This window comes from Saxophila tyrrhenica (assembly GCF_035928015.1).
Source record: "Saxophila tyrrhenica strain CCFEE 5935 chromosome Unknown scaffold_7, whole genome shotgun sequence".
NCBI lineage: Eukaryota > Fungi > Ascomycota > Dothideomycetes > Mycosphaerellales > Extremaceae > Saxophila > Saxophila tyrrhenica.
This window is the reverse complement of record NW_027041739.1, coordinates 1,175,842-1,200,129: the sequence shown is the minus strand read 5'-3', so window position 1 is coordinate 1,200,129 and position 24,288 is coordinate 1,175,842. Positions and strand designations below refer to the sequence as shown.

Below are 24,288 nucleotides of genomic sequence, written 5' to 3'. Positions count from 1 at the left end.
GGAGAGGTTCGCTTCAGCTGTCTGTCGTTGGCCAATCTTGGCATGGCATTGCAGCCACGAGGTCACGCCATGCTTCTGAGCTGATCGTGTCGCTCAGGCCACTGCTTCAGAGAAGTCTTACGGCCTTAGCCGCCTCAAACACTGAGATGAAGATTGTAAGAGCGGAGATGCACCAAACAAGAAATGAGGTTGGGGATGGACGTGGAGTGAGCGAAGCTTGGGTTGCTGGAGCTAGAGCTTCTTGTCGCCACTTTGAAGCTTGATATGGACATCACATGCGGGATATTTTGTTTGTCTCTAGACAAGCGAGACTTTCGGAAGCTTTCAGGGTTCTAATCTTGTCGCATCCAAATTTCTATGTCGAACCTCCTCCGACCGGGACCCTTCTTCGAGATCCGAGCGAGACACCACCAAACCCAGCCCATGAAACCTGCAGAGCCCATCCAATCCACTCCAGCGGCTATGCCATGTTCACAGTATCCCCTCCCTCTCGACAACACACAGCCTCGCGCCCTTTATTGCCGCAATAACCTTTCGGACCTTAGAACAGGCCAAGACAAGGCCCAGGTTCGCCAAACCAGTCCTCCCACTCGCCCAACTCAACAGCATCCATGACCCATATCCCGCCGGCCCCGATAGCCATCAACGCCATGAGCCCTGCAACCATCTCCCAACCTGAAAATCCGTAAAGCCAAGCAAATATTACCAGCATGGCCAAATTCTTCCACAGTCTCGGAGGCCACTCTTCTTGGATCGGTCTCGTATCAAGGAAGACGTGCGGACAGGGTGAGCAGGTCTCTCCATTTGTGTGACTAGTCAAGGCCTCCCTCCAGCGGTGAGCGATCTGCCAGGCTTGTCGTTGGTGCTTCGGATCATGGCAAATGAGGTTGGTAGCGATGGTCTTCAGCTGCTTGCGGATTTTGAGTGGCGTGGTGGGTGTAGGTGCGGGAGCGCAGAGCTGCCGTAAGGCGGCGTATGCATCCGTAAGTTCAGAAGAGTCGACAATGTTCATGCAGCGAACTTTGCTGGTGTCCACATGGGCCACGCATCGATGGGATTCAGAGCTCGGTCCGACGATCTGCAGGAGCTGGACGATATTGGAGAGGCGCGATTCGGAAGGCTGAACGTCCGCCGTGCTTTCCATCGCTGGGCTGGAGAACTGGAGGTGGGAGGTGTCGTCCACGTCAGAGATCGGTATGTTAGGTGAAGATTAGGGTTGCAAGCGTGGCGAAAGGACATCAACAATGCGTGAGGAGCCAGGTGCCTCAGGCGTGGAGGAGGTGACGCAACATGGTCCACAGTGCCATTCACATGCGCCGGCGCCCCATGATATCCTCCCCTTTCCGCGAACGTAGCTTGCATTCATGGTTGGGTGAAGTTGGCACAGGCTCATCGCTATCGGCGGCGTCCGTTTTGCTGTCAAACATCCGCATCACGGCCAGGGTGATGACAGGGTTGCCCATGATCACGTCGTGGAGGCCGTGTTTCAGGATCTCCTCTCGTATGATACCATGCTGGGTCCTCCACTCAACGACGCTGCCAGCAGCACCGAGGTCCTTCCTCCGAGACGCCTTCACCTCATCTAGCTCCTCCAAACTAGGTGCTTTATCCGGAAAAGTACCACTGACGGCATGCCAGAACACAGTGGGAGTATGATGCCATGGAATGTCGTAGTCATCTTCGGCATGGATCATGGTGATTCGGTATGGGCTCTCGGTGGCCTCATTTTCGCGCACGTAGCTTGCAATGCGATCTTTGGTCGACCACTTATCGCGGATGAACGAGCGAAGGTAGTCGAAGACAACGGGAAACCTGGCCAGAGGTCCGAGGATTGGGATGGTACCGGCAACGCTGTATGTTGACACCAGGGTTGGGACATCGACGAATGGCGCCACCAGTATGTGGCCGGCAAACACGGTGGCAGGTCTTTGTTTGGCATAGTGCTCGGCCACAGCTGTGTTTACGGCTGTTCCAAGGGATTGGCTGAAGATCAGGATTCGTGAGGGAGGGATCCATGCGACATTCAGCGCCCAGTCAACGACGGCGAGAGCGTCTGTTATGATTCCATCTTCTGTTGGTATACCAGCAGTGCGACCAAATCCCCGGTAATCGAAGGTTAAGATATGGAGCTTATCGGGATCTCCTGCAGACAGGGCCCGGTAATTTGGCGTTCTGTAACCTGATCCCACTGTCCCGCCAGCGCCATGGAAGTGGATCACCAGAAGAGACTCCGGATCGTCTCGTAGCAAACGAAAGGCCGGTCGAGAGGTAAAGTCTTTCACTAATCCAGCCGGCTCAACGAGAAGCTCTTCTTCGTGCATGCGGTACAGCCCGACAGGAAGGACATGCCAGGCATATAGGTTTTCAGAGTTGCCCGACTGAATGTTGAAAGGTGTGACTTGATTGTGCAGGAATCCAAACATTTCTGGGAAGTCCAAATCTTTGAACCATGTCATCTGAATGGCGTGCAAGTAGACCACATGCGTTTGGAACCATGTTGTCGTTAGTAAGCCTAGCAGACCGATATATGAGGCGGCAAGGACCGAGACAGCGGTAGCGCCATATTTGAGAGAAGTTACAGACATCACCGTCTCGACAATATCGTAAGAGATATGGTTGAGCACGAAGGAGAAGAAACAATTGAAGTCGGGAAAAGACATGGGTCGACACAGGCCGCTCGGGACGCTCCGCACATTGTGGCTTTTGGTTGCAGTCTCACCATCATCTTTCCCTGCCATCTCATCCATCGATCTAGTATCCATCTTCCGTGCACGCTTCTGGCCACATAGATATACTTGGAATGCATAGAATTGAAGTGTTCAATATGCTGCAAGCGAACCTGTCCCTCGAAATCGGCCACGAGGAGAACCGTTCACACTCGTCCTACCACCATCATGGCACGTCCGCCATGTTACTGACCAAGTGCCAATATTGGATCAGCATGTAAGCGCCGTTGCTACTGTGCCGCATGGGCGCCTCTGCGGATCCGACGACGCTCTGTAACTAGGAAGATCCAAAGGTCTGATGGCTGATTCTACCTCGTGCTCGCATTTGTCTACACACCTGAGGCTATGCGATGGAGACGACTTACAACGGAAACGCAGCATGCCTTAATTCCCAGAACTGTAGCTCCCATGTCCCATCTGGCTCTGGGAAGCTGGTGGGCTGGATACCTGAGTCCCCTGGCCGCGGGACCATGACCCTACTCTGGAGTTGCGTCCTTACCACCTTCCTTTGTACCTGGGTGGTGATTCACCCAAGGGTCGATAGACGGAAGAAGTTTCGAATACTCCACAAGCTGGCACTCTTCGTCAAGACCTTGATTGCTCCCGAATTCATTGCTGCAGAGGGTGCACAGGAGTGGACTCAGGCGCGAAGAACCATCAAAGGCTTTGAAAGAACGACTCACGGCCACTTGGACTTAGTCCAGGCCTTCTATATTGGCATGCTCGGCCTTCGATATCGGACAGCGAGTGGGGCCAAAGTGGTATGGCCAAACCAATTCATCTGGCTCCTCGAGCAAGGCCTAATTAGGCCAGGAACGATTACAGACTGTGCTCTTACATCGGCACATATCAAGGATAGAGGCAATGCCGACGGAACAGCCAAGCTATTTGCTCTTGTGCAAGTTGGGTGGTTTGTTGTCCAAAGCATCATCAGAGCTGCGCACGATCTGCCTCTTGCACCAATCGAATCGATGACACTGGGTTATGTGCCGTTGTTTGCTCTATCGTACGCATTCTGGTGGCTCAAACCGAAGGACGTGGAAATACCGACGGAGATGGAACTACCAGCTATGACGCAGGAACAGCAAGAGGCTTTCGAGTCGATGGCCGTGAGTGAAGACTTCGATGAAGAAGGAACAGAGCGACAAACTTCGTTGTGGTCCATCTGGTATCTCACACCTCGAGTATTCGAGAAGGAAGCGAGAGATCTTGAGAGGAGGGTGATTCTAGAAACGGCAGAGCAACATATTCAATATTTGGAGCACAGCCGCCAACCGAAGTTACGTCGAGCAAAACCGCTATCATCCAACGCTTCGCAGGACACTGTTCTCTCGAATTGGGACCCAGACCTATACCATTCGAAGCTCTGGCCAATCACTTGTCTGTTTGGAGTCTCCTTTCCGGCCATGCACCTCGTATCTTGGAACGGATCATTCCCCTCCGAGCTGGAGTTGTGGCTATGGAGAGGTGCTTCCATCGCATCAGTAGTCAGCATGATCGTATTCATGCAGTTTGAGACTATTGTGGTACGGCGACACGATCCATGGACCTTACTGAAAGTGTTTCCGCCAGCGGTGTACCTTGTTAGTCGAATCATCCTTCTGGCAGGAGCGCTCGTAGCCCTTCGGGCTTCCAATCCAGCGATCTACGAGACCTACCTTATCTCCAATTACTGGCTTCATCTTGCATGATCTAGAAAGCGCATTCACAACGATTGCAGGATGCACGAAACGGGCGTTTGCCAATGCGGTACGGTGGCAAATGGGTTCCTCAGGGCACGTTTGCAACAGATGGAGACGGCAACAGGTGAATGAGAAAGAAAGTTTGGAACCACCAGGGACCAAAACTATCGCCTCTCTATCCATAGACCAGCGCGCCACTCAGTAGTCCACAGCTCCGACACCGACAGCATCCTCCAACTGCAGCGTACGACTCCAAGCCCACAAAATGCAGACTCCTGGTCTGCTCATGGAATCTTCAACATGATCGACGGCCCTTGAGTATCTTATGCGCTCCACGGTCGAGACCATTCGTGCGGTCTGTCGGCGCGCACACAGCATTCAAGATCGTCCTGCCCAAGGAACTGCTTCTTCGGGCCAACCCTCCGCCTCCCAGCCTATGATGCGCAAAACCCATACCAAAGCCCAGAGTAATGCAAACCCTCCAACAATCCCAATGATCAACCCCCAGCTTGCGACAGCAAAGATGCTTCCATACACCGCTAGCGCAATGAGCGTCCTCCACGGCTCCGGTGGCCATTGCCAGAGGTCGTAGGAGTTGTCGATAAACTTGTGCGAACAGCGCGAGCACTTTTTTTGGTTTGGACGGCACACCAGGATTTTGTACCAGCGATCTGTGATCTGAGAGGCTTGCTGCTGGTGGCTGCGGCAATGGCAGATGAGGATTTTGGCAAGTCTTCTTAGGTCTCCTTGCAGCTCCTCGGGCTTGAGGTACATGGCCCGGCGGATCTTGGGAAGGATGGTGCATGCTTCTTGTTGCGACTGGACGGCGATCTGGTTGGTGCAGCGGGTTTTCTTCGTCTGCATCTTAGCCAGGCATCTGTACTTTCCTCGGCCAGGCTTGCTGATGCATAACAGCTCGGCGACTTCGGATAGATGATCGTCTTCCATGACAGACATGCGTGGTATTCTGGTTGCTGGAGCTGCAGAGAAGAGAGCTGCTGGAGGGCTTGAACACGGAAATTAGCTGTGTGGACTTGGCTCGCCAGGAGATGAAATGACGTACTTTCGCCGCCTCTATTTTCACATGCACCATGGCACGTGCACAAGCCTTCCATAATAAGACCAACCCTGCTGCGGAGCCATATACTGGAGGCGATCAGAATTATATTGTGCTGGAGAGGGGAGGACATGCACAGGGAAAGTCCACGGCCGAGCTTGTTGACTCCGCAAACCGTCCGGCGTTGGATCAGAACATCAGACCTCCAAAGCACTTCCAGGTCACCCAGCTACAAGCCTCTTCGATCCATCGGACATGTCGTACGCCCTCCGCCTTTGAACCACGGCAGTATGCACTCCACGCAATAAATATGGCCGCAAGGCGTTCGAACTGGCGTGGACAGCTGGCCCGTACATATTCCACATGAAGCAACATCTTTGAGATCCAATGGCTTCCTATCCATCGGACATGTCGTATGCGAGGCACCCTGGAACCAAGAAACAATGCACTGCTCGCAGTAGATGTGACCGCAAGGCGTCTGTACTGGATCAACGAGGTCGTCTTTGCAGATGCTACAGGTTGATGTCTCTGGATCCTGCGGCAAAGCGTTGTCTTTCGGAAAGATGGTCTCAGTCGGCTGGAGAGTTGAGTCTGTTGAAGGCCCACCATGTCATACCATCGTGCAACGAATCCTGGAGCCTGCTCACGGTGATGCTCACACACGAAGATATCAGCGAGCTCCCAGAGCTCTGTCCACAGCTTTTCCGGCCTCTTGTGTGAAACGGTCGGCAGTTTGATGAGTATGATCAGAGCTCTCTCAAACCGGAGCACTGGTTGCCGACAGCGACGGCTGCGTGAGTCTTTCAAGGCGACACAACTCCACTGTCTGCTGACTATTGGGTTCCGCCGGACTAGATCTGGATTGGTCAGCTTGAGCAGGTTGTCGAACCTGTCTTGATTGGAAGGCATATTTGGGCTGGCAGTTGCCCGGTAGTGAGATTCTGCAGATGTAGGTACGCTCACAGACCGGCAGTATTCATACACTAAGGATATATGCGGAATTAGTCTGACACATAGGCAGTAAGACGGTTTGCTTCTATTGCTTCTTCAAGCTTGTTGCGGAAAAGTTGAGACTCTTGACAAAGAAGATGTATTGATGGGGTATTATGTACCTCGAAACTTCCGCAGTGACAATGGGAAACACGACGACAACCGATCTCGACGAGCAACGTTACCTCGTCTCTCTCACATCCTTTCCACATCACCAATCTCAAAGTGCGTTCGACAAAACGGACACGGTCCTGCAGTATTGCCGTTCAGCGACTTCTTGAGACAGTCCCGGCAGAAACAATGCGTGCAGGGCGTCCAGACCCCGTCTTTGCACGGCGAAAGGCAAATAGGACAATGGAGGTCCTTCGGATCAAACGGAGGCTTCACACTCCCTGAGCTCCCTGTAGGCGCAGACATACGTGCTGCCTTCGTCGGTTGCGTCAAAGTGGCCTGGTTGGTCGTCCGATAAGTCTCGACGTTCCTCACCCATTCGTTGGTGATGGTTTCTCGACTTTCCTGATGGTTATGGCAGACGTAATAAGTGGCCAAGTGCTCCAATGTACGCCTGACCTGATCGTCACTGGTTGAAGCGAGCCAAAGTGGGCGGAGTGTCCTCTCCAGGCGGTCTTCTTGTCCCATAGCACCTGCTGCACGCTGACAACGACGCCCCGAGATTTTTGCATGGCCACAGCAGGATAGCCTATTGGCATCGGGGTTAAAGAGGTCCAGGAGGTCTCGGACTGCGTGGAAATGCGCTGTCGTTTGGGCTGCCATCTTGAACGGTAGGTTTGGAGGAGACTTAGCTGGATGAGTTCTCTAGACAAGTCCATCAACTTTGAAGGTGGTTCGAACAAAGAAGTGAGTCCATCGCCGTTCCTGGTAATATTCATATCATACCGAGCTCCTTTGTCTTTGTGGCACTGGCCATTCAGGACTATCCATGGTGAAGGCAGAGAGATTCATCTTCTCTGCAAAGGAGTCTTATACTCCCTACATGAGTGGTATCTCAGGATGGAAACTGGAAACAACAACGAGTCTCGACAGAAGTCCTCTTCCAGAGAAGGTTGGCATTATATGACTCTCACGTAGACATGCAGACTCGGCCGACATGCGAAAGAGATGTAGAGGAGAGGAAACATCGAAAGACAAACCAACCTACTCAGACATATCGTCCTCCTCCCTCCCATCCTCCAAAGCCATCACAAGACGACCCCACGCCAACGCCTTCCGATCCATCGGACAAGTCTTACGCTGGACCCCATTAAACCACTGCTTCAAACACGCCGTGCAGAACAAATGCCCACAAGGCGTCAGCACCGGCTCCGTCAACACCTCCGTGCAAATCCCACACATCTCATCATCCTTAATCTCTTTCGGGCCGCGAGGGTTCGCCCGCGGCCTCCGCGCAACCACGTTGCCGTCCTGCTGCCCGTCAAGAAAACGCTGCGTAGCCACGAGGGGGTGCCAGCGCGACACGATCTCCTCACGCTGATTCTGGTGTTGATGGCAGAGCGCATGCGAGGCGAGGTTTCCTAGGTGTGATTCTACCGCTGCGAGCGTGTCGGCGCGGCAGAGGTTAGCCACGTCGGTGTGAATCGCGCCCCAGTCGCCGATGCGGATGAGGCGCAGGCAGCGGCGGCCATGGTCGTGTGCGTTGCGGCCAGCTGTGCCGGCGCAGGTGAAGTCGCCTGTGACGGGGGTCTGGAGGTCGAGGATGCGGCTGTAGGTTAGGAAATCCCCAATTGGAGGCATGTTGATGTTTCGGATTGGTGTTTTGATTGTTGTCTATGGGACCTGCTGTCTGATGCTGATGTTAACGGTGCAAGAAGTGGTCATAACATGATATAGACTCGTTGAAATGAGGCTATCTCGTCGAGTCCCTTCTCTTTGTTGTTGATAAAGCACTCGAATGTGTTAATAAGACCAGGTAAGATGAGAGCGTTGTCCCATTGTTCTCATTGTTCTTGCCTCGAGATACCACGAGCCCCTATGACGCATGGTATGACTGCTCGCGTGGTTGGTGTGGTGTAGTAGAATGATTGACCCGTTATAAACTCCTCATGATGGTGCGTAGCGCCCGCCGTCCAAGTCAGGACCCCTAGCCCACAACCATCGAACCGCAACTGACCCTCAACCCAATTCTCCCATAACCTACTCAAACAGCACATCCAACCCCACCAACGGCACCATCCTCATCAAATCCTTCATCGCAAACGGCTTGCGATCCCACGGACACGTCTTGCTCTGCTCCTCCTCGAGCCATTTGACGGTGCATTCTTGACAGAACTCGTGGCCGCAGGGCGTACGGCAGGGTTTCAACTTGGGGAGGCGGCAGATGGCGCATTCGTCGTCTTTGGGGGTGTGGTCGTCGTCATCAACGTCGTCGGCGAGGGGCTGGGTGTTGGCTGAGGTGGTGGTCGGGACGGGCTCGTTGGTGACAGAGTCCTCGGCGTCGGCGAAGTAGTACTCTGAATCCTCGGCCTCTCCATCGTCTGTCTCTGAGTCCGCATCGTCGTTCTCGGCCAGGTTGACGTCAGCGAGAGCCGCTTCGATATGTTCGAACGTCCAGCGGCTTTCTTCTGGCGTGGGCCCACCGCGAGGAAGTGTTGCCAGGTGGCCAGCGACTTGAGTGGCTCTCGATGTCGGAGCAGTAGGCGGGTTGTAGAGATATTCACCCGGCACAACGGTCGGCGCCGGGTTGTCGGACCCACGAGCAGACCACGCATGAGCAGGGCATCCAGGAGCAAAGGGCTGGATCTCATTCAGCGGCCTGGTAGGGATCCTGACCCCGTCGGCCCCCATCGATGCCAAGAGCTCTGATTGCCGCGTGATGGAGTCGTTCAAGGCCTCGATTTCGGCGACGTGGATTCCTGACTGGATGTCCATCGCCATGCGGTAGCCGGGAGGGTATTGCATGTACTCGTACCCCTGACCGAGTCGCACTCGACTCATCTGTGCCGCACAAGCACCGTAGATCCGATCGCTCAGCTTGCCGATGTTGAACTGGCAAAGGTGTTCGTCACAGGTAAGCAACCCTGCCACCTAGACCAGCTCTGTGTACAGGTCGATGCTAGTTGCGACCTGTGACACATTGTCGAGGATGGCTGTAGCTCTGATTGTCTTGTTCGCCGTGATGAGGGTGGTGCATCGATCATATCCACGGAGTTTCGATACTTGGCACGTCACAGGGAGGGCGTTGCGGTCAATCATCAGAAGCCAGTAAGCGTTCCAGAAGGGATGAGCTGGCTTTGTGATATCAGCCATGTTTGTGGTCTGTGAGAGATGAGTTGTTAGTGATGGTGTTTATCAGTAATGATAATGTTGACTTACAGTGAGCGTGATTGACAGAGTTGGTACGTGTTGGTGCTGACGGTTGTTGTGATTGATGATAGTTGCGAGTGATGATATGTTCGAAAAGCTGTTCGTAGTCGAAGTAGAAACCACTCTATTCTGTGCGAGGGGGCCTCAAGTTTTATAGATTTCCAGAGTCCGTTGCAATAGAGTGCATACCGAAAAACGTATTGGTGGTAAGAAGCCATAACCATCTCCTTCCACTGGCTGGTTGCTGATGGTGTTCTTGAACTTAAATAGTTGTCGAACCTTAATGAGTTGCTGAGTAACCGTACCAGTCCACTGGGTTTCAGCATGTCGAACTCTCATCGTCCTGCCACTGGTCGCTTGCACGACGCATTGGAATCACTCACAATTCTGATGACTAGGCGAAATCCCTGCCTAGGTCCTGAGCACTGTGGTCAAGAAGTAGATGTGCCAAGACCTTGATAGATTTTTGCGACGCTCGGGCGTCCAGATGCTCCAGTGTACCTTTCGCTTTACCCAATACCTCGAGCGACTTGTGACGACCACAGAGAACATTGGGGCTTGCGAGTCTTGTCGCACTAGTGGTGTCGTTCCGCGAACGTCGAACTCGAAGCTTGTTATTCTGTCTGTCTAAATCAATTATAGCTGTTGTGAGCGCCAACCACAGGAGAACAAAAGAAGCGAGCTGGGATTGAAAAGGAAAGAGACAGAAAGGAGATGCTGCCATGCCATGCTTCCGCCATGTTCGGAGGTGACGCATTCTTGGTATATACATGTCGAGCGTATCGTGGGCTCGGTGCCTCGCTGAATCTAATGGTCAAGGTATTCTCCGCGCTCCTTTTGTTAAAGTATCGATTCTCTGCCGCTCATTGTCTTCCGTTCATGTCAGAATTGTACCGCTTAATCGTCGTAGCCCGAGGGTATCTGCCGTGGGCCTTTGGGTACTGCATACGCTGTCAGCACTCGGCGAAATATTGTACCAGCACACTTGGTGCTCTGAAGCGCTCGTTCTTCGACACTGGAGGGTTCGGGATATGCTCGTACTCGGATATGTCAACGGTATCTGTGGTCTTGGTCCATCCCCAATCCTCTGTCTGATTCCTGGCACCGTCACCTGGAAGTCCCCATGTCAGCCATTGCTCCTCACCACAGTCAATCCGATATCCTCTCGGTGGCTCACCATCAAAATCGGCCCTATGCCTCCCACGATAATGCTCCAGAAGATGGCAGGCTTAGCTCGTGCTGCCCAGTGCATGTACTGCCCGGGCTGGCTCCAGAAGCTGACCGGCGCCATCTTATCCCCTCACTCTTATGTTTCGCCCTGCTCGTTTGGTCCGCTCGTCGTGAATCTAGAGATCGTATGATCGTCGCCGTCGCTTGAATGGCAGAGGTGAGGTGTTGGAGCTCTCGAGACACCCCCGAACGACTCCGCAGAATGCGTGTGTGCCTGGGGCAGAACATATGTCTTGGCGGACAGAAGACAACGTAGCTTCTGAACGACGAAGCATTGGATCAGTGGCAGAGGCATTGCTGCTCAGTCATAACACCAAAATGCGATTGCGGATACTGGGCCTTCTTATAGGCCTTCTGGGCTTTGTCTCAGCACTTTCAGCGCAAGGGAACAAGCTGCTGGTCATCCTCGAGGAAGAATCCGAGAAGGCCAAGTACTCGCAGTTCTGGAGTGACTTGCAGGGTGAGTATGGGTGTGTGAACGATACACCAGTGGATATACTAATATGGGAAGAAGACCGAGGCTTCCAAATAACATACCGCTCGCCGAAAGACACCGGGCTATCGCTCTTCCTCCACGGCGTCCCAGCATACTCCCATCTTCTCATCCTCCCACCACGATCCAAAGGTCTAGGACCTCAATTGACGCCCAACCTCCTCGTCGACTTTGTCAACCAGGGTTCCAACATCCTCCTCGCCCTCTCCTCCGAACACTCCGTCCCGAGCGCCATCAACAGCCTCCTACTCGAACTCGACATCAACCTCTCAGCCGACAGAAACAGCATTGTGGTCGACCACTTCAACTACGACACCAAGAGCGCGGATGAGAAGCACGATGTATTGCTCCTCCCAAGCACAAAGTTCAGCAAAGCAGAGACGAAGAATCTCTTCTCCGTCGACAACCTGATCGCCCTCCCGCACGCCGTAGGCCAGGTGCTGGGCAATGCCTCCCCTCTACTGGCATCCGTGCTCAATGCGCCCAGCACAGCCTACACATACAACCCGAAAGAAGAAGGTGAAGCCCTCGAAGACGTCTTCGCAACCGGCTCCCAAATCAGCCTCGTCTCCACCTTCCAAGCCCGCAACAGTGCCCGCTTCACCGTCCTAGGCAGCGCAGAAGCCATGGAAGACAAATGGTTCGACGCCTCCGTCCAAGTACCCGGCGCGAACACGAAGAGCGAGAAGACGGGCAACAAAGACTTCATCAGCAGACTCTCCGCCTGGACGTTCAAAGAGCTAGGCGTGTTGCGAGTAGGCGAGATCAGCCACTACCTCAACGAAGGCGAGCAGAAGCACGCCGCCAACCGCACGGATGTCGGGCATCTGGACCTGAACCCAAGCATCTACCGCTTCAAGAACGACGTCCACTACTCGATTGAAGTCTCCGAATGGTCGAACAACGCCTGGATCCCCTTCACCACACCCCCAGGCGACGACCTCCAGCTCGAATTCAGCATGCTCTCGCCCTTCCACCGCTTGAATCTCAAGCCCTCTAGCAAGAACGAAGCGAGCACGACGTTCACGGCGGACTTCAAGCTACCGGATCAACACGGCATCTTCAACTTCTTCGTCGAGTACCGACGGCCTTTCTACACCAACGTGGAGGAGAAGCGAACGGTTACGGTGCGGCATTTCGCGCACGACGAGTGGCCCAGGTCATTCGTGATCTCAGGGGCTTATCCGTGGATTAGCGGGATTTGGGTGACGGTAGTTGGGTGGTTGGGGTTTGTGGCGCTGTGGTTGTATAGTGCGCCGAGCCAGCCGAAGAGGGATTTGAAGGCTGGAGGTGGGAAGCGGTGAGCTCTTGAGGAAAGCGTTTGTGTCTGTGTACTATCTACATGCAGTGCTGAAAGCGAGTTTAGAGTCGCGATATGCAAGAGCTCCATCACTGCAGCCCCCTTTCTTTTCTTACAAGCCAGTCAGGTATTCGTGCACGTCTCGCTGACACCTAACGCCAAAGGAAATAGCAGCATCCGAGACACCGCGCTCGAGAAGACATCCAACCATCGTACACTTCCACCGAAATCCTAGCATCCAAATTCCGGCTGTCCGACAACATCCAAGCATCAACCGCCAACCCAACTTTCCGAACAACACGACCTACCTACTCCTCAAGCCCATAATACCGCCTCCGCACCATGTCAAGGTACTCAAAATCAACCCGATTGCACCACAACCACACCGCCCACAGGACCATCACAAGCCCTCCGATGCGCGCCAACAAGCTTACGACCCCCTTCGCGGTCATCCCCTCACCCACATCCCTCTGCGCAGCCACCAACGCATCCATCTCCTCGTTTCTTAACTGCAGTTCCGCCTCCACACCCCAGCGTTTACGTTCTTCGAAGATGCGACCGGCTTTCTCGACGCGCGTGCGCGTGATCAGGCGGTCGGCGCGCGCGAGCTGCTGCTTGCTTTCCTCTACCAGTCGCAGGATGACGCGGGTTTTGGGCGTGTCTTCGCGATCTTCTTGGGCGGAAGAGGTGGAGCTCGACGGGCTGGTCGCCGGCACGACGTGGATGACGGGGCTGCCGTGTTCGATCGTGCGGGCTACGTCGTTTGGGAGTTCGGCGGCGGGGGTTTGGGGGACGAGGACCGTTGGCGTGCTCCCGCTGGTGGTTGTGGTCTTAGTTTTGGAAGAGGAGGCGGCGGCGGCGCGCTGGCGCAGCTGCATACGGCGATTCATGCTGCCGGCTGAGGTTGGTGAGGTCTCGGGGTCTGGGTTTGCGGAGGTGCGGGCGCGGTGTTGCGTGAAAGGGGTCGGGTAGGTCACGCTGTGGGTGCGAGGGTCGGGGGTCGCGCTGTGCTGGGGCGCTAGGGTTTGCGCGCGGCTGGATGGGGCTGTTGGCGCAAGAAGGGGAGCGGGAGTTGGTGAGGGTGACGGAGAGGCAGCCTCGTTGTCAACCAGGCCGGAGTTGACGTCGTCTTCGTCGTCCCTTTCGTCAGACCCTTCAGCAGCAGTGGTGGTCTTGGTCTTCGAAACAGCCGAGCTCTTCCTCCTCAGTTCCGGATACGGCGGAAGAAGAGAAAAATGTTTATCGCCAGGCCGAAGATCACACTCCTCAGCCTCCTCGCCACTCCGGTGAATTCGGTGATTGGGAGGGCGGGAGTGGCCGTCCCAGTTGGGAGGCATCGGCGAGTGAATCGCGGAGTTGGAGTTGAGAGGAGGAAGGGGGTGGGGGTTTTGGATCAGGGGTTATGGGGTTGGTTGTGATTGACGGTTGTTTCTCGTGATTGATAACAAAGCCTGCTGTTTGTCCTTCGACGAGGTGCGGTTTGATGGTACGATGGAGGAGTATGGATTGAGAAGAGAAGAGGAAGGACATATTGTGCCTCAAGTAGCTTAACCATGATCGAGGTATCGTAGTCGCAGGTGTCTGCAGAGGTGTCGACGCTCTGTCCTTTGTCTCGAGGAAGTGATTCACCCGCGATCGAAGATCTAAGACATCAATAACTCGTGTTGAAGACGTCGAGAACAAAGACCTTAGTACATGACATCCCGTTGCTGCCACGACATAGCTAAGGACAAGGCGATTGTGTCGTGCTGTAGAAGGCAAGCCATCCACTCCACCGCGCTCGAGCTCAAAACAATGGATACAGACTCCGAACGTCGTTCTACGCTCCCTCAAGGAAAGGAGGGCAAGGCGAGAGACAGTCTCAACAAGACCAGACACGAGTATACAACTTATCGGCCCCTACAGCCAGCCGGTCAACGAAAGCGTGGTGCGCAGGTCTCTCGCACACACGTAGGGGATTCCAGAAGGCTCAATCAGCAGGACTGCAGGCATAGATACACGGCAGGGCAAACGACATCGATATCAGGACAAGGACATTGGGCGGTGAGATTTTGATTCATTCTCGACGAGCCTTCGGCTCAAACAAGACAATATGTACAAGAGCTCTTACGGCTCGCCGCCAACGCCGAACATACTCAACTCAAAAACCCTTCCTCCCAAACCCAAGATCAAATTCGCCCGCAAGAACGCTCAATCCAAAACCACCCCAACCCCTCTTCTCCCCTCCCTCACGTCCCTACCAAGTCTCAGCAATAAACTGCCCACCCCCCTCCTTATCCCTCCAAAACTGCCTCGCCGTCTCGTAATCCAACCCGCCCTTATCCATCGCCACATCCACCAGCGCCCTCTCCACACCCTCGCCCATACCCTTCGTACTGCCGCAGACGAAAATCCTTCCATCGACGGCGTTGATGACGAACCAGACGATATCGGCTTGCAGCCGGACTTCGTCTTGCACGTATTTGGCGACTTTGCGCTGGGATCGGGATTCGGCGTCCAGCTTCGCTGTGCCCGTGAGGCCGGTGGAGTCGGTGTCGGCGTCCTCAGGGGCGTCACCTTCGGCTACAGGGGGAGGGGCAGAGGCGCGGGATTGTACGACTTTCTTGATGTCCTTTTCGTGAGCGCCGAGTTCGCCGCGGTAGATTTCGTCGAGCATGCTGTCGCGGATGCCCTGGATGAGCCAGATTTTGTTCGCGCAGTTGGCGTTCTTCAGGCGATTCAGGATGAAGCCGCGGAAGGGCGCCATGCCCACTCCCGCACCGATCAGGACCATCGGGCCGTCGGAGGCGAACTCTTTGGATAGAGGGTTGGCCATGAGACCGCGGAACATGGGGATCTGGAGGTGCAGTTTCCTTCCCGCGACACCAGGGGCGACGGTGGAGCCGAGGCGGGCCGCGGCGTCTTGCGCGTCTTGCTCGGCGCAGATGAACTTCTTCGCTACGCGTTCGAGGAAGCCAGAGCCGACGCCTGTGCGGGTAGAGCCGGCGTGAGCGGCGGTCTCGTGGACGGTGACGGCCATTTCTATGAGGCGGCGGCCGGCGAGGCCTTCACGGGCGGAGGAGACGTGCGGGTCGTTGGAGAGGGAGTAGAAGCGGGGCATGAGTTGGGTGAGGACGCCGCAGAGGGCTTCGAGGGGCGGGCGGGAGGAAGGGAAGGCGAGGAGGAGTTGTTGGAGGGTGAGGTGGGGACCGGTGCGGAGGTCGCAGAAGGCGGCTTGGCCTTGGGCGGAGCAGAGGTAGGTGAGGATTTTCTTCTCGTTGGTGTCGGTGGCGTGTTCGGCGAAGAGGCGGAAGAGCGGTTTGATGGGTGGGGTGGATTGGATGTCGACGGTCCAGGTGAGGACTTCTCGACGGGTGGTGACGAGCTCGCGAGCCTCTTCTTCGCCCCAGATGGTCGGCCAGCGACCCCCGGTGGTGTGGAGTCGCACAGGCTTGTCTCGCTGGAAGTGTGGTACACCGAGTTGGTCCAGAACATCCTCCACCATCGCCGGGTCGTTAGGCGGACAGACGCCGACCGCTCCACCGACCTTGAAGTCGACACCACCTTCTTCTGGGTAGTCTGTGACGTCAAGATCGAAGTGGAATGTCCTCTTCTCGGCACCAGGTTTGGTCAACTCCCGTGCGCCATAGACGGGTGCATTGAAGATGCTGTACGGTGGATGCGGCTTCATGTACTCAGGCGGGTAGTCCTGTACATGTGCTGCATCATGCTCGTGCTCGTCTTCATTCGGGAATTTTTCGCTGATGGACTTTCTTCTCAATGACCCGAATTTGATCTTCTGCTCCGGCATATCAACGACCTTCGTAAGCTCCGTGTCCAGTGTCAATCCCTTCAAGTTCAAATTCAAGAATTGAAAAGCAGCATTATCAGGCATCGAAATGCCAGTATCCTCAGGATGTGTAGGCAGCTTCTCGAGCATACAGCATCCCTCGCCGCAGCAGTACTTCTGCAAGAACTTCGTACCACTGCCATCGCCGAGCAGACGCTTAATCTCTTCGGAGCTGGAGGCGTACGTTGTGCTTGCTCGGCGCTTTCTTGTCGTCGGGCTTGTCTGTGTCTGTGTCTGTGCCAACACACCCATCTTCTCTGTGATCTCGTCGACGTCATCTTGCGTTCCATTGGGAGGCGTTGAGGGTGGTGTCTCCGAGTCGGTGGTGTCGTCTGTCAGGCTCAGACTCTCGCCACTACTCCGTGGACTGGACGGTCTTCTCGATTGTGCCGCCATGTCCTCTGTGATACTCGAGAAAGGTGTGTGGGGATTCTTTGGTTCGGTGGGGATAGGATTGTTGGGGTGACTCGAGTCGCAGTTGGGAATGCTTTGGTGTCGGTGGTGAGCCATTGTGGAGAAGGAGGAACGCTTTTGAAAGACGCCCTCATCGTGTTGTGCGGCCATCCAGGGTGGATTGGTAGGACGTGTGTAAGTGTATCGTGATGTGGATGAGCGTCGAATGGTTCGTAGGCGGGATAATACTGAGTCTGTCGTTGGATTGTAAGTTGAATGTAGTCGCTGACAAAAGCGCGCGAGGTCGGGCAATGGTGTTCGCATGCGCGGTAAAATGCAGGACAATTGAGGGACGATGATGTGAGCGGCTGGAAAGGTACGTCCCTTTTTGAGTGACCTTGCAGCCCGGCAGAGAAGTGGGAAACTCACCAGCGATGCCGGAGATTGTTGAGTCGATCTAATCTGACAAGCCAGGGGCGAGATTATCAAATGCCAAGTCGTGGTGGTTCGATCTGATTGTGAGCAAGAGACAAAGAAAGGAGGCGACGAGTGCTTCTTTTGCAACGTTCTCAGGTTGACATCAGGCGGTGGAGAGGATTGCGAGATCGGGGTGTCAAGAGGTCAAGAATGGTGCGATGCCGTGGCGAAAAGGCAGTCAAAGGCGGGATCCTCAACCCGCTTCGGGAAGTATCGCGGAACACTCGCCGTCTGCTCACTCAATCCCCCTTCCCTGAGGATGTGTCCTCTTCCTCGACGGATGGCGATATTGTATGCTGTCGGACGGATTAGAGGATCTTGCTGTCATCAGGATGTAGCACGGTCTTATTCTCGCGCGCAGAGTGAGCCGCAAAATCACCGCCAAGGGAACCCGAGTGCTCCGCAAATGGATGGACTTCGATTCGGGCCCTCGCCGACTTGACGGCAGCAACTGAGCCAGTCGATTGACCTCACAACGACACACATTCATTCAAGGCCCCGTACGACGACGGTATTCACGAGAGACCTTTAACGCGCACGTAGACGGTGAGTACTCCCATTCAGCAGAGCATATAAGCCAGCGTAAGATTCACACAGCTTTTCTTCCCTCTTCCTATCCACACGCACCTTCATCGCAACTCATCTCAAGTGCACAACAAACCGCGCACATCTCCATTACTGCTGCTTTGACATCTGTGCGGCTGCCACGCAACCCGTACGACCGCACTCCACGCAGAATGTCTCGAGATTACACCGACGGCTGGACTTATGTCACCCACGGCAAAGGCTTTCGCCATCCCGCATTCCCACCCCCAGGACCGACAACCGACCGCACAATGACGGTGCAAGCCCTCCAAGCCAGCTACACCAAATACCTCAACATCTGGCGAGCGAGCAGCTGCCGCAAAGAACTCCTACAGATCCTAGAGAAGAAAGCGCCAGATGAAGGCTGGCAGATCACCACAGCCGTCTGTCTGGCGTCCGGGGAATTCAGTCGAGATAATGTGGAGTGTGCGAGACGCAGCATGCAGCAATTCGCGGCCTTTATGGACACGGTCGAGTACATGCAGAAAGCGAGCGGCGCGCGCATCAAAGTGTACGCCGAGGACCCCTTTTACAGTCCCGTGGACGTCGCCTTCTTGACCGGCCTCAATATTGATGTCCGCAACGACCATTTCAGCACCTCAACACGGACATTCACGCCCAGTGCGTGGACGCACGACGACGGAGCACACTTGATGGTGTGGGAGCTCTTCATCGATCGCTCAAGGGAGGCCCTGGTTCAACTCTTCAAGGCCGACCCGACGCTGCTGATTGGTGTCAGGACAGGCGAGACGCATGTTGCGAGCCAATTCAAGGTTCTTCATGGCGAGGATGAGACCTTGGCCGAGAAGTTCACTGCGGCGAGGGCTTCGTATTACTTCCCGAAGTTCGAGGAAGAGGAGAATATTTTCCTGGGGCTGCAGGTTTACTGGAAGGAGCCTGTGGAGGAAGAGGACGACGCAAAGTGAGCTTGTCCGAAAACATTCTGCATTCACTTCTATGGGAGTGTCCAAAAGCATCACCTTCAATTCAACCCAATCTACCCACGGACACAACGATCTACTTGATATCCCCACTCTGCACCACCGTAGCAAAAGCATCCCCCAACTCATGCATCACCATCTTCGTCACCTCCGCCCCGGAAGCACCAGGAATATCCCTATCCCCCACACAGTCCTCGGCAACCAGCACATCATACCCCAGCCTCGCGCCGTCCCTCGCAGTCGTCGACACACAGACGTGAGCCTGTCTTTTCATCAGCACCGCTCTCACCAAAACCCCCACCAAAGTCGTTTAAAGGAGGGATAGTAAATACCATATACCCCGTCAACACAACCTTCAACCCCCCCACCCCCCTCAAATACTCATGCAAATTGGTATCCGCAAAACTCGACGGATGCAACTTCTCCACCACCTTCTCCCCCTCCCGCGGCGTCAGCTCCTCATACTCCTCCGCCAGTCGACTTCCCGGCGTGAACACCGGCGCTCCCTCAGGGACTAAATGCTTTATATGAACGATTTTCCCTCCGGCTTCGCGGTATTTGGATAGGAGGGAGGAGATGGCTTTGCGCGTGGCGGGGGCGTTGGAGACGGCGAGTTTGCCTTCGGCGTACTCGTTTTGCGCGTCGATGATGATGAGGGTGCTGTCGGTTGGGGTGGCAGTGGAGGGGGGCGCGCCGAGGATTTGGCGGAAGGATTGGGCCATGTTTGCTGTTTGTGAATTGGAGAGGATGGAGTTAAGAATAGTGGTATGGATTTGTTTAGGATTCAAGGGTGATCTCGACGACAAGGTATTTATATCTCGTCGTCTCCCATCTCAACACCCCGCATCGTCACACAGTGGGGCACACGCCAGAGTATGTGTCAATCCGCTCGTGCGTTTCAATGGATCTAGACATCCTCGGAAATTCAGTCGACCTGCTACCTCCTACACCTTCCACATCCCGCCCTCGGGGCCTGGGGAGTTCGGCGACTGCTTGTTCGAAAGCTCCTACTTTGCTCTCCGGGGCCGGGGCGTGCATTGAGGATGAGGCGAGCAGAATCGTAAGCTTCATGAAAGGGGGAAGCATTTGCCTACTGCTGCTCCTCGTAAGGTATTGCTTGGAGGACTGCCGCTGCCCCACCATCATGTCCAGTCGCCGAGGTCGCGGGTCGTTGTTGCCCGCATGTCGATGGAAGGTAGGTAGTACATTCGAGGTGAGTTCGTTGCACAGATGTCATTTCTATCGAAGGCACAAAGTTCCTTCAAAGACAGCAACAGCAAAGCAGAAAGAATCAAAGCCAGCCCCCAGCTGCCATATCCAATATCTGCGACGCGTTGCCTCCTGGTTGGCCTTCAGTCATGGCAGAGCCCTCCCACTCCCACGACCATGACCACCCTACCATCCCCCCCAAACCAGAAGATGGCTGGAAGTCCGAAGGCGTCCGTGTCATCCCTTCCGACTCCTTGGATCACAATACTGCCCAGACGCCTGGTACGTCCCCTTCCATCCCCTTCTCCCGGCCCTCCTCAAACACCATCCACCAAACGATGGAAAACCCTTATAATTGAGTCCTCGCTAACGCTCCCTCCCAGGCATGGACAGAGCAGCCGCAATCAACTTTGCCCGCGTAGGCGCCCAGAAGCTGTGGGCGGGAACGGTGCATATCCACGCCAACGCGAAGACGGGGGCGCATCATCATGGGCATTTAGAAGTACGTCGACTTTCCTCCCTCCCTCTTCCCTTGTGCATCCATTCTCCTTCCCTACTCGCCGTCACGTCATACCAGCCAGGAGGGAGGGTGAGCGATAAGAGAAACGAACGGAAGAGGATATGAACGCTAGAAACAGAAACGCTAACCTCACCTCCCTGTGAGAGCAGAGCGTCATCTACGTCCTCAAAGGCCACGCCCGCATGCGCTGGGGCGAGAGGCTCGAGTTCACCGCCGAAGCAGGGCCGGGCGACTTCATCTACGTGCCTCCCTACGTTCCCGTGCGTCTTTCCCTTTCCCTTCTCCCTTTCCCCTTCCGCTTCCCCTTACGCTTCCCCTTACCACAGCCTGGCCCCTCCCTTCCCCTCCCTCTGCTCGGGGCCCTCTCCCCATCCCCAGCAGCCAGCAGCCCACAACAAGCCACCCCCCCTCCCTGCGGTCGCTTCGCTGAGAGGTGATCCAAACAGCATCAAGAAATCAACGCCTCCCCCCACGAAAAACTCGAATGCGTCCTCATGCGCTCAGACTCCGAAGCCATAGCCGTCAATCTCCCGGATGTGACACCCGTCGAAGCACCGGAAGAAGTCAAGTGGATCGATCCGACGCATCCGACTTGAACACACTCCCCACGATCGGATCAGATCAGCAATGTTAGCTCGAAAGTTCTCTGACGAGGGAAAGGGAGAGATGAGGTCAAGGAGAGCGTCGTTGGCTGGACTGGTTCAATGTTGTGGTTAGGGGCTGATACGGTATATCAAACCAAATGATCGAACCGCCGATGCCAGCTAATAATGCCCCTGCTGACCACGTCCGCCATCTCCATCGCCGACATCTGCTCAAACTTCTCCCCCTCCCCACCTCCTCCTCCTCTTGCTCCATCAACGCCCGAACGCGGCGCTTGCACCGCTCCTCCCACCTCCCCGTTACTAGGCGTCCTCTCCCCACCCGCCGTCTCCATCTGCGCACGTGTGATGAAAGCCGCCATCGCGTCCATGCGTCGCTTCATATTACCCAGCGACAGATCCGCCGGGTCCTCATTCTTCGCCCCAACAGTCCCATTCACGGCTTTCTGCTTGCCCTTGCCGCCCCATCTGCCCTTCCCAGGCCCGGTAGAACGCTCAGGGCTGTGGTTGCCGCTGCCGTTTGGTAGATGGTGGCCGTCGCCGTTCGTGGTGTTCTCTTCTCCACTACTGATGCCGGCGCCGTTGCGTTTCCGTCCGTGGGGAGAGGAGACGGCGAGGTCTTTGGCTTTGGTATATTGGTTGTTACCCAGCTTTTTCGTCTTCTTGCCCGCGCCTTTCTTGTGTGAGATCCTTTCTGGTAGATCGTGGGCGTGTGGGCTGCCGGGTTGAGAGGATGGTAGGGGAGAAGGCTTGCCGCTGTTATTCGGCTTCGGCGTCTCGTCGAGTGGGTCGTCGTCTGCGCGTCTTCGGCCGGCTCTATCTTGCCTTCGACTCGCGGCTTCATTTCGTGCTCGCTCGCGTTCCTTCTCTTTCTCGCGCATCTCAGCTTGTCGGATTGACTGCGCAGCCTCTGCTTTGGCCTTCTTACTGCGGCTTGCTGGCTCGTCGTCAGAGTCGTCGTCGGCCGTCGCCTTCCGCAGGTTTGAGGGTGGTAGTTCTGACGTCCTCCGCTGCCGCTTGATGGCATGCTTGTTGCTACCCAAGAATCAGTCTCCAATTATGCTTGTTTCGTGCCAGCTTCACTCACTCTTCACTGCTGTCATCTCTGGCCCGCTTGCCGTTCCGCCTGCCTGAGCCGTCTACTTCTCGCCTGCTCTCTTCAATCGCTCTCTGAATCGCTTCCTCTTCCTCGTCATGCTCCTTGCTCCTCATCGTACCCCGTCTTCTGCCCGGCCCCGGGTCGGCGCTCGCCCGTGAGGCGGTGAGCTCGCGCTCTTTCTGCACCTTCTCGCCATGCTTACTGACGGAGCTCTTGCGGTGGCTTTTGCCATTGACGGGTTGGTAAAGCGAATATCGCTGTCTGTTTTCGGCCTGGTAAGCAGCTGCTCTGGTAGGTGTGTCATGATAGCGAGCCATTGTGAAGATATTGAGTGGGATGTGAGGAGGTGAGTAGATCGCTAGTGAGCTGGTGATCATGTCGAGGCCTCAAGAGGACCAAGTGCGGAAGGCACGCGTGACCTCGCAGTCGCGCCTTCGCCTCCCGTAGCCGCTCTTGCGTGAAGGCAGTCGCGACCGCAGTCCATTGGGCCGCCGTGAAGCGCAATGCTGAGAGATATGGGAAAGAGCTGTGCTGGCGTGGTGTAACGTACCCTCTCGAATCTGTATGCACAGAGTGCAGCTTGGGCCGACACTCCTCACAAAAGTACTTGTCCGGCACCTCATTCTCCTCTACGATTCCAACACATCCGCCATGCTGCCACACGCTGCAGCCGTCACAAGAGATGAACAAACCACCCGCGTCCTCAGACTCCAGCGCTGCCGCGTCAAAGGCCTCGCTCAGTGGTGGACCTGGGTATTCCTGCTGTCCGCAAATGCAGCGCGTGACCTCTTCTTCCTCGGCGGCATCGTCGTCAGCTTCATTGCTCTTTTTGACGGTTTCTTCCTCTTTTGGATGGTGTGCCCGCTGGCTGCGACGGGGTGGCTCGCTCATCTCCTCGCTGGAGCGGGAGTGTGGTGTTGCGGACTGGATCGCATTGCTCGACTTCGCGTTGCGATCTTGACGACCAGATGATAGCGAGGATGAGGAGGCGGTGGATGCTGGTGGTGCTGGTTTGGCGGTGGGGGTTGGTGCGCCTCGAGCAGAGCGCCGGACATCGGCTGGCATGGTGGTAAATCTTAGATGTAGATGGTCGGTGGGCTGTTGCGAAGTCTGAGACTGTCCGTGAACGGGTAGTTCGGCTCGTGTCGCTGGCGCTGCGAACAGTAGGAGGCGGTGGAGACGGGTCCCTCACGGCTAGCTGCGCGGTGGGGGGGCGGTGTTAAAGCAGCGTAGAATGGATTGTCAGCGGAACAAAGAGCGGATGACGGAAGTCGGGCATGCTGCGGCTCTCAGGCACGTAGGTAGGAGGAGGGGGTGTTGTGGTAGCGGTGTTGCGAGAGGGCGAGTGCAGCATTGCTCTACTCAAGTCGACCTTCGCAAATCACTCCGGCACCGAAGAGACCTCACGCTAATTTGCCGATCCATCGAGTTATGGCCGTGACACGACTTCTGTCCGGCGCCACAGAGGTCGACTGTTTTCGAGGAAGTCGCCATCTCGTCGTCGTGGTGCGAAAGAGTTTCGAGCATGAAGAGTCTGCATGTGTGACCTCGTTGCTCGAAGTTGGGAGGTTGAGGTGGCGTGGTATGGTGCTTGGGTGTGGCAGAGAAAAAGAAGCAAAGCTGATGATGCGCGTGGAGCAAGGAGTCGGCCTCTGGAAAGTGCGGCCAAGAGGAGAAACGCCGAATGGTTCAGCTGAGGCATCCAGGCACTCTACCTCTTCTCTCCTTTCTATCGACACTGCCTTGTGATCTTGAGACGACGCAAAGCTATAGTGTAGCTCTGCCAAGCAGGAGATGGTGATGCAGAGTTCTTGGTGCTTTCATGTGCTGCCGC

At 55.5% G+C, this 24,288-nt stretch overlaps 13 protein-coding genes across 13 annotated transcripts; 3 read left to right on the top strand and 10 right to left on the bottom strand.

Moving 5' to 3' along the window:
- Positions 1-541: 541 nt before the first annotated feature.
- LTR77_005199 (uncharacterized protein) lies at positions 542-1,144 on the bottom strand (the record flags this gene model as incomplete). Its single annotated transcript, XM_064802447.1, has 1 exon — positions 542-1,144. One exon carries the CDS (start codon positions 1,142-1,144, stop codon positions 542-544), a length of 603 nt encoding a protein of 200 aa, XP_064659808.1.
- Positions 1,145-1,307: 163 nt separating this feature from the next.
- LTR77_005198 (uncharacterized protein) lies at positions 1,308-2,456 on the bottom strand (the record flags this gene model as incomplete). The annotated part of the gene is made up of 1 exon (XM_064802446.1): positions 1,308-2,456. One exon carries the CDS (start codon positions 2,454-2,456, stop codon positions 1,308-1,310), a length of 1,149 nt encoding a protein of 382 aa, XP_064659807.1.
- Positions 2,457-4,731: 2,275 nt separating this feature from the next.
- Positions 4,732-5,365, bottom strand: LTR77_005197 (uncharacterized protein; the record flags this gene model as incomplete). The annotated part of the gene is made up of 2 exons (XM_064802445.1): positions 4,732-4,842; positions 4,865-5,365. 2 exons carry the CDS (start codon positions 5,363-5,365, stop codon positions 4,732-4,734), a joined length of 612 nt encoding a protein of 203 aa, XP_064659806.1.
- A 2,245-nt stretch (positions 5,366-7,610) lies between these two features.
- Positions 7,611-8,207, bottom strand: LTR77_005196 (uncharacterized protein; the record flags this gene model as incomplete). The annotated part of the gene is made up of 1 exon (XM_064802444.1): positions 7,611-8,207. One exon carries the CDS (start codon positions 8,205-8,207, stop codon positions 7,611-7,613), a length of 597 nt encoding a protein of 198 aa, XP_064659805.1.
- Positions 8,208-8,606: 399 nt separating this feature from the next.
- On the bottom strand, positions 8,607-9,719 carry LTR77_005195 (uncharacterized protein; the record flags this gene model as incomplete). The annotated part of the gene is made up of 2 exons (XM_064802443.1): positions 8,607-9,458; positions 9,504-9,719. The coding sequence occupies 2 exons, from the start codon at positions 9,717-9,719 to the stop codon at positions 8,607-8,609; spliced, it is 1,068 nt and encodes a 355-aa protein (XP_064659804.1).
- Positions 9,720-11,324: 1,605 nt separating this feature from the next.
- Positions 11,325-12,803, top strand: WBP1 (oligosaccharyl transferase glycoprotein complex, beta subunit; the record flags this gene model as incomplete). Its single annotated transcript, XM_064802442.1, has 2 exons — positions 11,325-11,466; positions 11,521-12,803. 2 exons carry the CDS (start codon positions 11,325-11,327, stop codon positions 12,801-12,803), a joined length of 1,425 nt encoding a protein of 474 aa, XP_064659803.1.
- Positions 12,804-13,107: 304 nt separating this feature from the next.
- Positions 13,108-14,136, bottom strand: LTR77_005193 (uncharacterized protein; the record flags this gene model as incomplete). The annotated part of the gene is made up of 1 exon (XM_064802441.1): positions 13,108-14,136. The coding sequence occupies one exon, from the start codon at positions 14,134-14,136 to the stop codon at positions 13,108-13,110; it is 1,029 nt and encodes a 342-aa protein (XP_064659802.1).
- Positions 14,137-15,035: 899 nt separating this feature from the next.
- Positions 15,036-17,138, bottom strand: LTR77_005192 (uncharacterized protein; the record flags this gene model as incomplete). Its single annotated transcript, XM_064802440.1, has 1 exon — positions 15,036-17,138. One exon carries the CDS (start codon positions 17,136-17,138, stop codon positions 15,036-15,038), a length of 2,103 nt encoding a protein of 700 aa, XP_064659801.1.
- A 1,097-nt stretch (positions 17,139-18,235) lies between these two features.
- LTR77_005191 (uncharacterized protein) lies at positions 18,236-19,009 on the top strand (the record flags this gene model as incomplete). Its single annotated transcript, XM_064802439.1, has 2 exons — positions 18,236-18,594; positions 18,619-19,009. 2 exons carry the CDS (start codon positions 18,236-18,238, stop codon positions 19,007-19,009), a joined length of 750 nt encoding a protein of 249 aa, XP_064659800.1.
- Positions 19,010-19,100: 91 nt separating this feature from the next.
- Positions 19,101-19,746, bottom strand: ISC1_1 (phospholipase C type enzyme; the record flags this gene model as incomplete). Its single annotated transcript, XM_064802438.1, has 2 exons — positions 19,101-19,286; positions 19,357-19,746. 2 exons carry the CDS (start codon positions 19,744-19,746, stop codon positions 19,101-19,103), a joined length of 576 nt encoding a protein of 191 aa, XP_064659799.1.
- Positions 19,747-20,382: 636 nt separating this feature from the next.
- Positions 20,383-21,349, top strand: LTR77_005189 (uncharacterized protein; the record flags this gene model as incomplete). The annotated part of the gene is made up of 4 exons (XM_064802437.1): positions 20,383-20,515; positions 20,617-20,735; positions 20,903-21,013; positions 21,200-21,349. 4 exons carry the CDS (start codon positions 20,383-20,385, stop codon positions 21,347-21,349), a joined length of 513 nt encoding a protein of 170 aa, XP_064659798.1.
- A 137-nt stretch (positions 21,350-21,486) lies between these two features.
- Positions 21,487-22,771, bottom strand: CTI6_2 (Histone deacetylase complex subunit; the record flags this gene model as incomplete). Its single annotated transcript, XM_064802436.1, has 2 exons — positions 21,487-22,390; positions 22,443-22,771. The coding sequence occupies 2 exons, from the start codon at positions 22,769-22,771 to the stop codon at positions 21,487-21,489; spliced, it is 1,233 nt and encodes a 410-aa protein (XP_064659797.1).
- Positions 22,772-22,827: 56 nt separating this feature from the next.
- Positions 22,828-23,519, bottom strand: CTI6_1 (Histone deacetylase complex subunit; the record flags this gene model as incomplete). The annotated part of the gene is made up of 2 exons (XM_064802435.1): positions 22,828-22,960; positions 23,005-23,519. 2 exons carry the CDS (start codon positions 23,517-23,519, stop codon positions 22,828-22,830), a joined length of 648 nt encoding a protein of 215 aa, XP_064659796.1.
- Between the last annotated feature and the right edge of the window lie 769 nt (positions 23,520-24,288).